The sequence below is a fragment of the Ascaphus truei genome, chromosome 2 (genome assembly GCF_040206685.1).
Source record: "Ascaphus truei isolate aAscTru1 chromosome 2, aAscTru1.hap1, whole genome shotgun sequence".
Lineage (NCBI taxonomy): Eukaryota > Metazoa > Chordata > Amphibia > Anura > Ascaphidae > Ascaphus > Ascaphus truei.
In genome coordinates this window covers 469,458,339-469,477,042 of record NC_134484.1, presented here as the reverse complement: position 1 = coordinate 469,477,042, position 18,704 = coordinate 469,458,339, and the positions used below count along the sequence as shown (strand labels likewise).

The 18,704-nt window shown below is 45.8% G+C and overlaps 1 protein-coding gene across 1 annotated transcript; it reads right to left on the bottom strand.

Annotated features, from left to right (window-relative positions):
- Positions 1-7: 7 nt before the first annotated feature.
- On the bottom strand, positions 8-18,143 carry LOC142487985 (zinc finger BED domain-containing protein 6-like). The gene is made up of 2 exons (XM_075588237.1): positions 18,072-18,143; positions 8-5,453 (listed from the first exon to the last, which is right to left on the bottom strand). The coding sequence occupies exon 2, from the start codon at positions 4,748-4,750 to the stop codon at positions 1,391-1,393; it is 3,360 nt and encodes a 1,119-aa protein (XP_075444352.1). The 5' UTR covers positions 4,751-5,453; positions 18,072-18,143; the 3' UTR covers positions 8-1,390.
- Between the last annotated feature and the right edge of the window lie 561 nt (positions 18,144-18,704).

Here is an 18,704-nt window from a genome sequence, read left to right as displayed (position 1 = left end):
AGAGGTCCAATGGGTAACATTTTAATGGTTAATGCATATAGATAAAATACAATTATATACATGCTATCTATTAATGCTGCTGGTATATTGTGAGCATATTTGCATGGAATATAGTTACTGGAGCTAACAGAAGTTTGCATCAACATGTAACACCAAGTTGTTTAAAGCTGCAGTTCAAGCAATATCCTGCATGTGTGGGTTTTTTTAATAAATCAGTTCTGTAGTAAGAAAAAATTCTTTTAGAATTTTCTGTTTTAATAAAAACAACTTTGAAAGACCAATTTTCTTGTATTCTATTTTTAAAAGCATGCTTGTTGCTATAGCAACCATTTACATTCCCCATATTTAAAGATGTCGCCAAACTTTGCCGATCAATAGACGGAGAACGAATTGACCGGCAGCTATGCAGTTCTTTCGGTAATTAGAGATTGCCCACATGAAACTATTGACGTAAAAACAAAAACTAAAAAAAACAAAAACAAAACGGGAGCTTGAACTGCAGCTTTAATGAAATGGATCACATCATATTCTACCGCAGCCACTCGGTAACCAAAATCAACTAATCCACTCGGACGAAGATAGGATCTCTAAATCGTATATATATCTGTGGATCTAATTTTCAAGATGGATCCTCCTTGCCTCCGGTCGAGCTCCACTGGGTTACAAACGTGTTCTGGATGCTTAAAAAAAGGCAAGAAACCAGGTAATGGGGAGATGAGAAATCAAGGAACGCAGAGAGACAGTGAGATATTAGATAACAGATTACTCTCTAATCTGGGTTATTACTTAAAATCAAACTTAAAAAGGGTAAAAAGAACTCAACACCATGGATATGATGGAAAAGTTACAAACATCCCAAGACTTTTGTCACATTGAGGACAACGGTTAAGGGTTTTACCAGGGATCCTCAACTCCAGTCTTCAAGCTCCCCCAACAGGTCAGGTTTTGAGGATATCCCAGCTTCAAAACAGGTGGCTCAATCGATTGAGCCACCTGTGCTGAAGCAGGGACTGATTGAGCCACCTTCGCTGAAGCAGGGATATCCCGAAAACCTGACCAGTTGAGTGGGGGGAGGGGGGGGGAGGATTGGAGTTGAGCACCCGTGGGTTATAGTACTCCTTATAACACTTACGTATAATATAAAACATTCAGAGAAATGTACATAATATTACAAAGTGTCAATATATTCGTAAAGCTTTTTTTGTGTGTCTTACTGTATGACAAAATGATGTTTTCTTTTAAAAAACATTGAAGCAGCAGTTAGGCTTTATGCATGGAAATGACTGTTTCTTTTTGGTTGCTTAAGTGATGGTTAGTGCCAGTCCCTTATGTCTGGGTCTTTCTCTGATTAATACATTTGAACATGCTTTCATAGAACACGTAGAACTTTCTAAAAGCCCTCCTCGCTATCACTGTGCTCGGTCTCATTATCTGAAGAGAATATAAGAGGTGGTGGGGTGTAGTTGGGGAAGTTCTCCAGATTAGCCTTCAGAAAAACAATGTGCTCCATTCCTTCCATTATGTCCGGCAGTTTTTGCTTGTCCACAAATGCATGTGGGAACCTAAAGACGCGCTCTGCAAAAATACTCGAGGGTGGGCATGTCAGGTACATAATGGCAAGCTTTGTTAGGGCTGGCCACAGCCACTTTCTCATCTCCCAGTAGACCAGGGGGTCCTCTTTAGCTCCAATAGTTTTGTTATCATGTAGGTATTTTTCCACCATGACACATGCAGAGTGACTTTCTGTTGACAAGGATGCACCAGTACTCTTGGATGCCAAAAGCCCCACACTCTCCAAATGCTCAATCAAAGATTTCTCCTTCTGAATTAATGGTGGAGCCGCTGCACTTCTTCTCCATGGTGGGGTAGTGTTTAACACACCTTCTTCAAAGTCATACTGTTTGCTACCTAGAAGCTCTGATTCAGAGTCGGAATCTTTAATGAACTGTGCACCTGCAGCTGGCCTCTTTAATGAATGAGAGGGTGAATATAAGGAGGAAGACGTAGACATGACCTCTTTTACTTTCTTAACAAGGGCTTGCTTCCAGTGGTCAATGTCAGAGCCGGGTGGGAGTATTGCCTCAATCCTTCCTTTGAAACGGGGATCCAGCAAGGTGGATAAAACATATTCTTCCCTTTGGAACATTTCATTGACTCCATAGTCTGTGGAGAGTTTGAGCGCAAAACTGTCAGCCAATACGACTCCATTGGCATCCCCTTTACTTTCAAAATGTCCTCGGATTTGCTTAAGGAAGATGTGGAGATAACGTACCTCAGGCAGCACCTGGCTCAGAGAGGAATCGTTGGCATTTACCTCCCGTATAGCCATCTCGAATGGCTGAAGAAGATCCACCAAGGAGGCCATGAGATTCCAGTGACTAGAAGTGACCACAATATCAGCTGTTTCTGCTTTGTTTCTTCCTGTGTACTCTTGGACAGCTTTCTGCTGCTCCAGGAGTCTCTCCAGCATATAATACGTGGAAGTCCAGTGAGGCGTTGTCTCAAGTTTCAGAGGGTGTTTTGGCAAATTATTTTGGTACTGCAGCTCGTTCAGGATTCTCCTCGCCCTGGCAGAGTGAAAAAAATGACAGCAGGCTTTTCTGGCAACACCTAGCAGATTGGTTATGTGGCGATTGTTCTGCAGGAAGTCCATTACTAGTAAGTTCATGGAATGTGCAAAGCATGGTATATGAGCATATTCAGCCCCTTTAATAGCACGTACAAGATTGAAATCACCACTGGATATGAAGAAACCGGGGCTCAAGGCATTGGGAGAAAGCCACAAATTAATTTGCCGAATAAGTTCTTGCTGGAGGCTGCCATCAGTATAGTCTTTTGGAAAGCGTTTGATGCAGAGGACTGCATACTTCCTCTTACTAGACTGAGGGACATCTGAATTTAAAGCTGCCCAGTGTGCAGTTAATGCCAAATAATCCATGGTAAGATCACTACTCCACACATGGGTGGTTATGTGGACATGAGGACATTCAGATCGTTTGAGTTCATACACCACTTGTTCACACACTGCTTCATACAGCTGAGGGACAGCTTTGCCTGAGAAAAAGGACCTTGAAGGCACGTAATACTGTGGATCAGCTCTTGCCATAAACTTCTGAAAAACCTTGGAGTTAATAAATGAATATGGAAGTGCCATTCCACACATCAGTTCGGCTATATTCCTATTCCATGACTGGGCCTTTGGGTGGTTTGGAGCGTATTTCCCATTTGCAAGCAAGTCATTTCTCACTGGTACCATCTGCTTTCCTTTTAACGATGACAATGTAATAGTTGCACAGTCACTATTCTTATCCTTGATCGCTCCCTCGCTTTCGATGTTATCATATTCCTGGGGCACGGCATGAACTGGAGAGGTTACACTGTTGGTCAGCTCAGAATATGGAATGAAACATGATGATCTTAAATGACCAAAAGGAAACGGAGATTGAGGATACAGGTATTCCAGCTGCTCCTCCGGCTCATCCTCTTCCTCCTCCACCTCTACTACATTGATGCTTTTTGGTTTATTTATCTTCCCTCTTCCCCATTCTAAGGGGTGCTTACCCTCAAGGTGGCGCATCAGTGCTGAAGTACCAAAATGCCCCCCTTGCTTTCCTCGGCTTACACTTGTTTGGCACAGAGTACAAATAGCTCTGCAGTTGTTTGCGCTGTCAATATAGAAGAATTGCCAAACAGCAGAGGTAGACTTCCGTCTCTTGGTCCCTGGAGGTACCAGCGCATAATTGGGGAAACTGAAAGCCACTGAATTTGAGTGTTGTGCCGTCACCATGCTCAGGGAAGGGTTGGCAGAGTCTCTGGTATCTGTGTTATAACTGGGACATGGATTAATTGCCTGACTTTGGTCCTGAGCTAGCACTCTCATTTTCTTTCTGCTAATCCCCTTTCCAGACTCCCCAGCAACCGTCTCGCCTCTCTCTTTGTCTTCTTCCTCGCCGCCATCACTAGAATCGCTAATCTCATACGTTTTGGGAGAATCATGAGCTTGTGTGGATTTCATTGTGGTCACTTGAGCATGAGAAGAAAAGCAGGGGGTTCTTTGAGAGCCATATAATGCACCCTGCACTGTGAATACTTTGTCAAAATGTTCCTCCTCATCTTCAAACCCTTCCTCCTCCTCTTCTTCCCCACCATCTGCTCTCTGCTGTCTCATTGACTTCCTTTGTCCCCATTCCAGTGGGTGCTTGCTCTCTAAATGGCGCTTCAGAGCCGTGGTCCCAAAGTTCCCCCCTAGCTTCCCTCGGCTGACACTCATCCTGCAGAGACTACAAATTGCTCTGCAGATGTTGGTGGCATCACGGTAAAAGAACTGCCAGACCTCGGAGGTGGATTTTCTCTTCCTGGTTGGTCTAAGAGATGAAGGACTGAGACTGCGAGTATCAATTCGTCTCCTTGCGCGCTCTTCATCAGGCGGACCTTTTTCCAGATTAGCATCCGGAATTCTCCCTCTTCCCATTAAACTTGCATTGATCCCAGCCCTTTCAGCCCGCAAATTATTTTCAAACTTCTCCTCTTCCTCATCACTGGATTCCAGTTTGATTTCAATCTCGGGAATGTACTCACTCAGTGACATTGATGTCCGGTTAGTGTTGAGATCGGACGCATTGTGCAGGGGCATGGGGTACTGAACACCAATGCAAGCCAAGTCGGCCATGCCAGAAACCGGCCTTGGAAGAGCTGAACGGAGATTTGTATCACATCCCATGACTGTGTCTGCTCTTCTTTTCTGTGACATTATGTGTCCGAGTCTTTGAAGAATAGATCCACCGGGTGCATTCAGTTTTCTGGGGAAGTTTCTGTTGCTCAATTTTTACTAAAAAAAAAAATACTCAAACTCAATAAGAATGGTTGTTACTTCACTTAGGTGCAAGTTGTATTATATAAAATTATACATATTCCATCAATTATTTCACCCTACAATTATGAATTTCGATCAGTTCAATGGAGTAAGATGACTTCAAACTGGATTGGCTTCTTTTTTGAATCAGCTTGCCTCAATATTTGAGTTGTTTATCATATCTGATATCCCAACAGTTGCTAAAACTTGTTCAGTAACAATAGCTAGATGTTGGTTAGTTTGGTGAAGTCCAACATCAACTTCTTATCTGTGGTCCTGTTCTCCAGTATTCCATGCTGGCAGCATATATGATGGTAAAATTAAGGCCAGGTGAGCAATGAACATGTTTTGGAATTGTTGACTAGCACTTCAAAGGGAAGTCACAAGCATATGACATGAGCCGGAAGCATATGTACCGATTATATTTTGCCTTCAAAAATCACTTTCATTCATAGCCGCACGTTTTAGCAGATTCAACTTTAGAACATATTCATACAATGACGTTCTATATTCATGTAGGTATGAAGGGTTATTCCATCTAGATTGCTTTGGTTAGTCCAGTTTTGTTATTGAAGATTAGGTTTCACATGGAAGAAAACATCTGTAAAGAGAAGAGATAAATAATTAAATAATTATCTAAATGGCAAATCGCCTCGTCAAGTCTTAATGGGTAAAATGTGTTGTTTGCAATAAATAGCTCAGTTCTAGTGTTCAACAGATACAAATAAACCTGAAGCAGAAATTAGAAGTTGCATTGGACGTACAGAAAAAAAAAATCTTTAATAGTTTTCATCATTCACTGTTTAAATGAATCGATTTGTAAAAGCTCCTCAAATTCAGGACTTTTGGTTCCTATTAATAAAAACGTAAAAACTGGACATTCTGCTTTAAAGAGGCAGTTCGACTTACTTGCTTTTATAAATTAATTAATTAAAAGAAAAATATATACACATAAGTTTAAAAAAAAACAACAAAAACACTTAACCTGAACTTCTGTGTAGTTGATGATCATCCAGGTAAACAATGCTTCCTCTGGTCCGTCAGGAATACTGAAACCCGACATCTCGCCCCACCTTCCCCCCGCCGAACCTGCAGCCACTCCGACTGCAGCCCGGCCAGGAAGCTGCAATGTGATTGGCTATGAGGTCCCTGGGGGCGGGGGCGTCCCTGACTGGACTTGACGGAACAGACAAAGCATCGTTTCCCAGAACGATCAATAACTATGCAGAAGTTCAGGTGTGTGCTTTTCACCCTTCTGTTTATAGTCTTTTCATTTCTCTTCATCGGATACATTTAAACATACCCAAAAATGTATTTCCAGCGCATAGCAAACTCCTTGATAAAGTGCATATACGCACGAAACGCGTAGGAGTGTCGCACCCTCTGTTTTTTTAATGTTCTAGTAAATTGATTTTTTTTTGCTGTGCGCTGGAAATAGACATTTCGGACATCTCTGGATTCTACAACAGCTGTACGCCTGAGGAAACACTAACTGGGGAAGACACCGTGAGTAATTCATGAATGTGTCTTAAGGGCTATCCTACTGAGGAGGGGACGGGTATAGTCCATATGCCACTCACCACCTTCAGGGAGCGTTTGTCCTTTATTAGAAGCTTCAATTGATTACCAGTGATATCATCAAATTATGCATTCATTTGCCCCATAAGTTTTTGTTCTCCAGTTATCACAAGAATTATTACCTACGTGGGATCGAGTACTTGAGCACCAGGACCACTTATGCACATTTAAAAATACAACTCCTTTAATTAGAACGCTCCCTTACCCCCGTTCGGGTTTGGGTTCGTTTGGGCTCGTGCTCCACCCAAAAGCCCATTGAAGTTACAACTGAAGCTTTAGCCTAAATGCATCTTCTCTTCCACTACAACATCAGTGTTATGTCCTGTGAAGTCATCTCTCAGTGGTTTCCACTGGACCAGCTTGATGGCAAAAGCCACCTCTGTTCCTGGTGCAGCCTCTCTGGGTTTGGCCAAAGTTCTCACTGGAACCACTTAAGATGCCCATCCTCTCGCTCATACAATTTGTTTTAAACAGATTTTTCACCATACATTGATGTATCTGTTGCCACACCTCAAGTTTGTTTTATCCATGCCCACGCATCTTTCTGCATGGTTATAATGTGCCCAAATATCTTTAACATACATGTTAAATCAGTTTAGAAGCTCGGGACAAGCGAGACAACATATTGCCGGCGGCAGCAGGCAGTGGCCACGTCTGTTCTTGGTGGGGTGAAGGAAGTAAGAAAGAAGCCGCAGATTCTGCCATGTGCTCGCTCTTTTTTGCTTTGGGCCAGTTTTAAAAAAATGTACAAGAAAATTCAGAACAGCCAGGAATGGTTTTGTTTTTTTTACTTTGAAGGTATATCAGTGTAGGGTAAAAGTGCACCTTTTTAACCCTTAGTGTGTCCTTAAGGCATTACCTTAGTGTGCCCTTATGCAGTAGTGGGGGTCCCCCCATTTTGTAAATGTTTTATTGGGTGAAGAAGTTAATATGGTTAATATGGGTTTTAACTACCATCTAACAAAATCCTTTATAACTATTTGTGTTTCTGGGTGAACTCATTTTTCCTGCTCTCAGGCTGGAGGCGCTGCACCCGGTATAGTTATTGCGCGGGTACCCTAGGCTCTCCGTGGCAGAGACTTAGGCCGTGTAAGCCTACAGGTGATAAAGCACATAGTAGCGGCCTGCAAGTGATAGGAAGCAGGGCTACACAAGTAATCCCCTTTTACACAGCCTCTAGTCAGTTGCCCTGGCAACCTCCCAATACTCACAGTATGAGATTGGTTTAGTCCTCTCCCCTTGTTTTATCTGCACATTGTTATGCCAAAGTGAGTAGACACTTCTTCCACTGCTCCCTCAGAAAGGAAATCCTTTTTACCTTCCCCTCAGAGAATCACTTCCCCATAGCAGGACACCTTCCTCTCTCAGGTTATTCTCCACATATAGAACTTTTATATTTCTGTTAACTCCTCCCAATAAAATTGAAGAAAATAGAAGGACTTTATGTGCTTTAAAAAGGGGACGAGTTAAGCTACTGTACATGGACTTACTCGCATGCTACATATGAGCCTTGGTCCAGAATAGTAAAAAGGATACCTTGTGCATTAGGATTCAGCACAGAAAGCTTCAGCTTCTACAGCCATACAGCTGGGAAGTAAGCTGCAGTAATACTGCTTTTCTGGAAGATCAGATACTGCATTACAGCTACACAAAGCAAACAGCTTTAAGAGCTACACAGAGCAAATAGCTCTATACAGCTACATAGAAGCTGCATCACAGCCACACAGATCAGTGCATTATACACAGCACTATCACTCTACTATCCTGCCCGAGTCCACCTTCTGCACGGCTACACAGTGAGGAGCAACCATCACACCTACCCCTGTGCCATGTCCCCACGGCTAGGGCTACCAACGGCCACGCCACCGGACAAGCCAGGACACGGGTCAGAGCCACGGACACCTGTAAGTACAGCTATCGCTACAGGACACAACCGGCATCATCTGAGACAATCGTCCATCGCTGACGCAAGTAACAGACCGCACGCCACATGCACTGACTAAAGGCCTACACACACCTGCAACATGGCAGAACTCAGAACCTCACCAGACACCACGCAGGAGAGAGACAACTCAGACGCAGAGACCGCTGCGCAACTGCAACAGACGCAAGAAGGCGCCAGGCCTAAGCGGACAGTTCCATTTACACGAAAGGCCCGCGAGAAATATGAAGCTGACATTGATGCGCACTGCGACAAGTTAGAGAAGGCCTGGAAAAAAACTGGACTTGAAATGCGTAATATTGCAAGCATTGGTAATTATGAAAAGCAGCTCGAGCAGGCAATAGCTCTATTAAGGTCTAACCACTCGTGCTGCCAAGCGCTGTCAGAGACATACATCACCTACTTTACCAGGACTAATACCGGGGAAAGCCTGCAAGAGCGAGACTTACAGAATAACAGCGATCTGACACACGACAGCCATGTGCAGACCGCTATCACGGAAGCTGAGAGTAGTAGAAAGGACCTTGCACGGGAGACGGCATCACAGTGCTCCAGCGCATCGAGTCATTCATCAAAGTCAGCAAAATCAGCGCGGTCTAACGCGTCTAGCGCAAGCACAAGCGCTATCAAGGCGCGAGCTATGGCAGAGGCTGCTCGCGCAAGGGCCGCATATGCTCAGAAAGAGGCAGCCATGAAACTAGGAAGGGCCCGCATGGAAGAGGAGCAGAGAGATGTTATCGCTGCTGCTGCAGCCACTGCCACTGAAGCCAACACAATCGCTGCAGCAGTCGCTGCGCGTAAGAAGACTGATTTAGACGTGAACCTAGAGGCCCTAAATCAAGAGAGGGAAGCCGCTGCCGCCGTAGCCCAAGCCGAAGCCTTAGAAGCAGCCGCACGACAGGGTGGTGGGGAGCGATCGTACAGCTGGATAGCCTCAGAGGATCCAGTCTAATGCACTAACACCTATGTGAGGAGCCTTCCCAGTGTAAACCCCAGCGCATGATCTCTACACAACGAGGAGGACATCACAGTTGCCGAAGACTTGCAAAACCCACGTGGAGAAGATACCGTTTCTTCAAAGGCACACGCAACCTGGGATAGCTACAGCCCCAACAGTGATCCACACGCCAGCAGGCATACGGATGCACTACTACAGGCTCACAATACAGGTACGCCCACACGGGGACACACAGCTCCTCACACTAACCAGCAGTCATCGCACATCCACATCAAGGAAGAGGCGACCGCAAGGCCCCTCCCGGCAACCACCATACCAAGGCACGACCGACCACAGCCCCCGCAAGATCAACACACGATTGGAGAGATGTGGAAGGTCAGAGGTAAGCCGAGGTCGGTAATCCAGAAGTGCGAAGTCCAAGGGTCAAGCCGGGTCGGTACACAGGAGATCAATCTGGAAAGCAAGGCAATGCAACACGGAACAAGGCAAGGCTAGGAACCAGGACGTGGGACAACAATGCTACGAGGAACTATGCTCAGCTGAGCATATATGGGAGAACAGGACCAATGGGAGAGAGGGGAGGAATAGAGGTGCGGCCTCAGCGGAGGCAGGGATAGGTGGAGTGGTGCAGGAGACAGGTGAGCATGATGAGAGAGTTGACGCACAGCTGGGGAGTGGTGCACATGCGTCACGTGTGCGCACCGCCGACGCACGCCATAACCGGGGGGCAGAGCCAGACTCTGCAACGTCCACAAAGCTCTTCCGTGAGCGAGGCAGTAGGCAAGGAGAGAGTGCGCTGTAGAGGACGAGCTCCCCGATTCCTTACAATCTGCACATTGCTATGTCCCTTAGCCTGTTCCTGTCTGACAGGAAAGTGTGCTCCATCTTTTCCAACTAGCAGCCAAAGTGAGTAGACACTTCTTCCACGGCTCCCTCAGGAAAGGAAATCCTTTTTCCTTCCCCATAAAGAAGCACTCCACATAGCAGAACACCTTCCTCTCAGAGAAGCACTCCACATAGCAGAACATCTTCCCCTCAGAGAAGCACTCCACATAGCAGAACACCTTCCTCTCAGAGAAGCACTCCACATAGCAGAACATCTTCCCCTCAGAGAAGCACTCCCCATAGCAGGACACCTTCCCCTCAGAGAAGCACTCCACATAGCAGAACACCTTCTCCTCAGAGAAGCACTCCACATAGCAGAACACCTTCCTCTCAGAGAAGCACTCCACATAGCAGAACATCTTCCCCTCAGAGAAGCACTCCCCATAGCAGAACACCTTCTCCTCAGAGAAGCACTCCACATAGCAGGACATCTTCTCCTCAGAGAAGCACTCCACATAGCAGAACACCTTCCTCTCATAGGTTATTCTCCTGACAAGAGACATTTGCGAGCACAATCCACATACAAGAACTTTTATATTTCTGTTAAGTCCTCAATAAAGTTGAAGAAAATAGAAGGACTTTGTGTGCTTCAAAAAAGGGGACGAGTTAAGCTACATGGACTTACTCACATGCTACATATGAGCCTGGGCCCAGAATAGGCAGATATTTATATTATAGTGACCTGATTAAGGACTTCGCTTCCAATAAGGCCCGAAAAGTTAAATTCAAATAAATATACCATATACAGTTCAGGCGGTCCTCAGTTTTCTGCCGGAATCCATCCCGCAAACCGCCGTCGGATAGCGGACTGCCAGATTGCGGATCCAATGTTAATCCGCGTCGGATAAGCCATTCCGACGTTGGATAACGCGTTCAGCGGGATGCGTTATCCGGCGTCGGATAAGCCGTTCCGACGTTGAATAACGCGTTCAGCGGGATGCATTATCTGGCGTCGGATAAGCCGTTCTGACGTTGGATAACGCGTTCAGCGGGATGCATTATCTGGCGTCGGATAAGCCGTTCTGACGTTGGATAACGCGTTCAGCGGGATGCATTATCTGCGGTTGGATAAGCCGTTCCGACGTCGGGTAACGCGTTCAGCGGGATGCATTATCTGGCGTCGGATAAGCCGTTCTGACGTGGGATAATGCGCTCAGCGGGATGCATTATCTGGCGTCGGATAAGCCGTTCTGACGTTGGATAACGCGTTCAGCGGGATGCATTATCTGGCGTCGGATAAGCTGTTCTGACGTTGGATAATGCGCTCAGCGGGATGCATTATCTGGCGTCGGATAAGCCGTTCCTACGTCGGGTAACGTGTTCAGCGGGATGCATTATCTGGCGTCGGATAAGCCGTTCCGACGTTGGATAATGCGCTCAGCGGGATGCATTATCTGGCGTCGGATAAGCCGTTCTGACGTTGGATAACGCGTTCAGCGGGATGCATTATCTGGAGTCGGATAAGCCGTTCCGACGTCGGGTAACGCGTTCAGCGGGATGCATTATCTGGTGTCGGATAAGCCGTTCCGACGTTGGATAATGCGCTCAGCGGGATGGATTATCTGGCGTCGGATAAGCCGTTTCGAAGGACAATGGACTGCTGGATAGCGAGGACCACCTCTATATCAACTACCTGGCTATTAGCATGTATCCTATTATCCTTTTTGTCTTGGTTTGAGCATTGCATTTGCAGGTACTGTAACAGCATGTTACGTTGTGTTGTTTATGACAAGAGAGTGCAATGTTGATATAATATTACATGTACTGTATTATGTAAATTGTAATATTCTGCATTCCAGCTGTAATAAATATTAATTACACTGAATGGAACAGGCTAAAGTGAAATTAGAAATGCCGACTTGGTAAATTGCTTATAGGTCATCAAATTCAAACCTCTAAGGGGCCCCCAATGAGTCTCTTGCCCGGGGGCCCCCCAGAACCCTAAGCCACCCACAGCATGTGATTTTGCTTGTTTCCTACAGAGAGATTGCGATCACCACATCGGAGGGGTGAATGCGATCGTAACGGAAGTGGAAGGCGTTCCACTTCCATTGGTGTCAGTGGCGCCCGGTAACGACCACATGATCGATACCCAAACTGAACCCGGAAGTCTGGTAATATTCTGGTGGAGCCGGACTTCCAGTATCCAATTGTCACCTGCATGGGTTATCTGGCTCCCTTTTGCACAAGTTACATACATCGGGCTAGGTCTGTCTTTTCCCAGCTGGGCCCTGGTCACATACTTCGGCTACAGAAGAAAGTTAGAATCCCACCTGATCAGCTTCCAACCTTCCAACCTTTCCTCCATCCTCTCTCCTACTTACAGCTGCAGAACCTCAGCTAAACCCAAGGCAGTCAGCCTCATCCTACAAACACCCCACTAGATTCAGATCCGATACTATGTGCCGTGAAGCAACTTCTCCATGTCATTGATGGGAAGTCAGCTCAGAGCTTCCCTGCCACGGAGAAGCACATTCAGAGCATGTTTAACATAGGCCGACCGACAGTTTGTGAATATAAAATCGCTCCCACTGGTGTTCCTCTACTCGTGCAGGACAGGGGCGCTTCAAAGCAATCCCTATGGAAGTCCCATAACCTATGCAGCTTACCCCACATAAAAATCTTTCTGTGTAATAGGTACAGCTGGGCTTACAGAGCACACATGTAAATAGGTACAGCTGGGCTTACAGAGCACACATGTAAATAGGTACAGCTGGGCTTACAGTACACATATGTGTAAATAGGTACAGCTGGGCTTACAGAGCACACATGTAAATAGGTACAGCTGGGCTTACAGAGCACACATGTAAATAGGTACAGCTGGGCTTACAGAGCACACATGTAAATAGGTACAGCTGGGCTTACAGTACACATATGTGTAAATAGGTACAGCTGGGCTTACAGAGCACACATGTAAATAGGTACAGCTGGGCTTACAGAGCACACATGTAAATAGGTACAGCTGGGCTTACAGTACACAGGTGTAAATAGGTACAGCTGGGCTTACAGTACACATATGTGTAAATAGGTACAGCTGGGCTTACAGTACACATATGTGTAAATAGGTACAGCTGGGCTTACAGTACACACGTGTAAATAGGTACAGATAGGCTTACAGTGCACACGTGTAAATAGGTACAGCTGGGCTTACAGTACACACGTGTAAATAGGTACAGCTGGGCTTACAGTACACACGTGTAAATAGGTACAGCTAGGCTTACAGTACACACGTGTAAATAGGTACAGCTGGGCTTACAGTACACGCGTGTAAATAGGTACATCTGGGCTTACAGTACACACGTGTAAATAGGTACATCTGGGCTTACAGTACACACGTGTAAATAGGTACAGCTGGGCGTACGGTACACACGTGTAAATAGGTACAGCTGGGCTTACGGTACACACGTGTAAATAGGTACAGCTGGGCTTACAGTACACACGTGTAAATAGGTACAGCTGGAGAGTATGCTAATAGGAGCCCACAAGTCCCCCTGTTCTTCTCACAGCCCCAGCTCGTACCTTTCAGGATATGCCTACTATGTAACTATATAAGTGAGATATTCGGGTTAGGCCGCTCCTCCTTTCCCAGCGAGCTCCTAAAGGTCAGGAACCGGATCTGCTGGACGCATTACCGTACAGGACTGTCTCAGTCTCCCCACATGCTGTTTGTTATTATTATTATTAATCAATAATAAAAGCTGCCAATCTGGGACACACTGCCCCGGTGCGTAATATGCAAACTCCCACACAGGGCCAGCTGGTTACAATGTATAATAATAATAATAACAATAACAACAACACGGGGCAATCTGCAGCATTATCTGACCCCTGCTCAGGCACACATTGACAGCTGATACAATGTAATGATTAGGCTGCTAGTTACAGCACCTCTCATGCAGAACACAGGGAGGATACAATGTAATGATTAGGCTGCTAGTTACAGTACCTCTCATGCAGAATACAGGGGGGGATACAATGTAATGATTAGGCTGCTAGTTACAGCACCTCTCATGCAGAACACAGGGGGGATACAATGTAATGATTAGGCTGCTAGTTACAGCACCTCTCATGCAGAATACAGGGAGGATACAATGTAATGATTAGGCTGCTAGTTACAGTACCTCTCATGCAGAATACAGGGGGGATACAGTGTAATGATTAGGCTGCTAGTTACAGTACCTCTCATGCAGAACACAGGGGGGATACAATGTAATGATTAGGCTGCTAGTTACAGTACCTCTCATGCAGAACACAGGGGGGGATACAATGTAATGACTCATGCAGAACACAGGGGGGATACAATGTAATGATTAGGCTGCTAGTTACAGTACCTCTCATGCAGAATACAGGGGGGATACAATGTAATGATTAGGCTGCTAGTTACAGTACCTCTCATGCAGAACACAGGGGGGATACAATGTAATGATTAGGCTGCTAGTTACAGTACCTCTCATGCAGAATACAGGGGGGGGGGGGGGATACAATGTAATGAATAGGCTGCTAGTTACAGTACCTCTCATGCAGAATACAGGGGGGATACAATGTAATGATTAGGCTGCTAGTTACAGTACCTCTCATGCAGAACACAGGGGGGATACAATGTAATGATTAGGCTGCTAGTTACAGTACCTCTCATGCAGAACACAGGGGGGATACAATGTAATGATTAGGCTGCTAGTTACAGTACCTCTCATGCAGAACACAGGGGGGATACAATGTAATGATTAGGCTGCTAGTTACAGTACCTCTCATGCAGAACACAGGGGATACAATGTAATGATTAGGCTGCTAGTTACAGTACCTCTCATGCAGAACACAGGGGGGATACAATGTAATGATTAGGCTGCTAGTTACAGTACCTCTCATGCAGAACACAGGGGGGATACAATGTAATGATTAGGCTGCTAGTTACAGTACCTCTCATGCAGAATACAGGGGGGTACAATGTAATGATTAGGCTGCTAGTTACAGTACCTCTCATGCAGAACACAGGGGGGTACAATGTAATGAATAGGCTGCTAGTTACAGTACCTCTCATGCAGAACACAGGGGGGATACAATGTAATGATTAGGCTGCTAGTTACAGCACCTCTCATGCAGAACACAGGGGGATACAATGTAATGATTAGGCTGCTAGTTACAGCACCTCTCATGCAGAATACAGGGGGATACAGTGTAATGAATAGGCTGCTAGTTACAGCACCTCTCATGCAGAACACAGGGGGGATACAATGTAATGAATAGGCTGCTAGTTACAGCACCTCTCATGCAGAACACAGGGGGGATACAATGTAATGATTAGGCTGCTAGTTGCAGCACCTCTCATGCAGAACACAGGGGGGATACAATGTAATGATTAGGCTGCTAGTTACAGCACCTCTCATGCAGAATACAGGGGGGGGGGGGATACAATGTAATGAATAGGCTGCTAGTTACAGCACCTCTCATGCAGAATACAGGGGGGATACAATGTAATGATTAGGCTGCTAGTTACAGTACCTCTCATGCAGAACACAGGGGGGATACAATGTAATGATTAGGCTGCTAGTTACAGTACCTCTCATGCAGAACACAGGGGGGATACAATGTAATGATTAGGCTGCTAGTTACAGTACCTCTCATGCAGAACACAGGGGGGATACAATGTAATGATTGGGCTGCTAGTTACAGTACCTCTCATGCAGAACACAGGGGATACAATGTAATGATTAGGCTGCTAGTTACAGCACCTCTCATGCAGAACACAGGGGGATACAATGTAATGATTAGGCTGCTAGTTACAGCACCTCTCATGCAGAACACAGGGGGGGATACAATGTAATGACTCATGCAGAACACAGGGGGGATACAATGTAATGATTAGGCTGCTAGTTACAGTACCTCTCATGCAGAACACAGGGGGGATACAATGTAATGATTAGGCTGCTAGTTACAGTACCTCTCATGCAGAATACAGGGGGGGGGGATACAATGTAATGAATAGGCTGCTAGTTACAGTACCTCTCATGCAGAATACAGGGGGGATACAATGTAATGATTAGGCTGCTAGTTACAGTACCTCTCATGCAGAACACAGGGGGGATACAATGTAATGATTAGGCTGCTAGTTACAGTACCTCTCATGCAGAACACAGGGGGGATACAATGTAATGATTAGGCTGCTAGTTACAGTACCTCTCATGCAGAACACAGGGGGGATACAATGTAATGATTAGGCTGCTAGTTACAGTACCTCTCATGCAGAACACAGGGGATACAATGTAATGATTAGGCTGCTAGTTACAGTACCTCTCATGCAGAATACAGGGGGGATACAATGTAATGATTAGGCTGCTAGTTACAGTACCTCTCATGCAGAATACAGGGGGGATACAATGTAATGATTAGGCTGCTAGTTACAGTACCTCTCATGCAGAATACAGGGGGGTACAATGTAATGATTAGGCTGCTAGTTACAGTACCTCTCATGCAGAACACAGGGGGGTACAATGTAATGAATAGGCTGCTAGTTACAGTACCTCTCATGCAGAACACAGGGGGGATACAATGTAATGATTAGGCTGCTAGTTACAGCACCTCTCATGCAGAACACAGGGGGATACAATGTAATGATTAGGCTGCTAGTTACAGCACCTCTCATGCAGAATACAGGGGGATACAGTGTAATGAATAGGCTGCTAGTTACAGCACCTCTCATGCAGAACACAGGGGGGATACAATGTAATGAATAGGCTGCTAGTTACAGCACCTCTCATGCAGAACACAGGGGGGATACAATGTAATGATTAGGCTGCTAGTTGCAGCACCTCTCATGCAGAACACAGGGGGGATACAATGTAATGATTAGGCTGCTAGTTACAGTACCTCTCATGCAGAACACAGGGGGGATACAATGTAATGATTAGGCTGCTAGTTACAGTACCTGTCATGCAGAACACAGGGGATACAATGTAATGATTAGGCTGCTAGTTACAGCACCTCTCATGCAGAACACAGGGGGATACAGTGTAATGATTAGGCTGCTAGTTACAGCACCTCTCATGCAGAACACAGGGGGGATACAGTGTAATGATTAGGCTGCTAGTTACAGTACCTCTCATGCAGAACACAGGGGGGATACAGTGTAATGATTAGGCTGCTAGTTACAGCACCTCTCATGCAGAACACAGGGGGGATACAGTGTAATGATTAGGCTGCTAGTTACAGTACCTCTCATGCAGAACACAGGGGGGGATACAGTGTAATGATTAGGCTGCTAGTTACAGTACCTCTCATGCAGAACACAGGGGGGATACAATGTAATGAATAGGCTGCTAGTTACAGTACCTCTCATGCAGAACACAGGGGGGATACAATGTAATGATTAGGCTGCTAGTTACAGTACCTCTCATGCAGAACACAGGGGGGGATACAATGTAATGATTAGGCTGCTAGTTACAGTACCTCTCATGCAGAACACAGGGGGGGATACAATGTAATGATTAGGCTGCTAGTTACAGTACCTCTCATGCAGAACACAGGGGGGGATACAATGTAATGATTAGGCTGCTAGTTACAGTACCTCTCATGCAGAACACAGGGGGGGATACAATGTAATGATTAGGCTGCTAGTTACAGTACCTCTCATGCAGAACACAGGGGGGGATACAATGTAATGATTAGGCTGCTAGTTACAGTACCTCTCATGCAGAACACAGGGGGGGATACAATGTAATGATTAGGCTGCTAGTTACAGTACCTCTCATGCAGAACACAGGGGGGGATACAATGTAATGATTAGGCTGCTAGTTACAGTACCTCTCATGCAGAACACAGGGGGGGATACAATGTAATGATTAGGCTGCTAGTTACAGTACCTCTCATGCAGAACACAGTGAGATCAGATCATTGTCAGCTCAGCAAACCCCTCCCACCTGTGCACACAGGCGGCCTGAGCTATGTGCTCTGAGAGGGGGAGAGGAGGGGGACACACACCCTGCAAACTAACACAATAATATTACCAGGCTGTGAGCTGCTCTACCTCATCACCTCTTATTTTATTCCAGTACAGTCAGCATTCAGATAGAGATACATATGTGAAATAACAGCCTTTTGATCAGTGTCTTCACTCTCCCCCACCCCCCGAGTGGTGAGCACAATGGTACAGCCCTCCTGTAAGATGGGTGATGCGGGTCTGGCTGTAACTCTTTAAAGCTCCATAGACAGCAGAGGCAGGAGGGGTTAGATCAAGACTGTGGCATTATGGGTAGACTCAATGCAACCATCTATGGCAGCGGTGGAGAAATTCCAGTCCTTAAGCCCCACCTAGAGGGCAGGTTTTCAGGATATCCCAGCTTCAGCACAAGTGACTCAGTGAAAGGTTGAGCCTCTGATTGAGCCACTTGTGCTGAAGTAGAGACTGATTGAGTCATATGTGCTGAAGCAGGGACTGTTTGAGTCACCTGTGCTGAAGCAGGGATGGATTGAGCCACCTGTGCTGAAGCAGGGAT

Coding starts and splice junctions, on each gene's coding strand:
- LOC142487985 (XM_075588237.1), bottom strand. CDS start 4,750: ATGTCACAGAAAAGAAGAGCAGACACAGTCATGGGATGTGATACAAAT.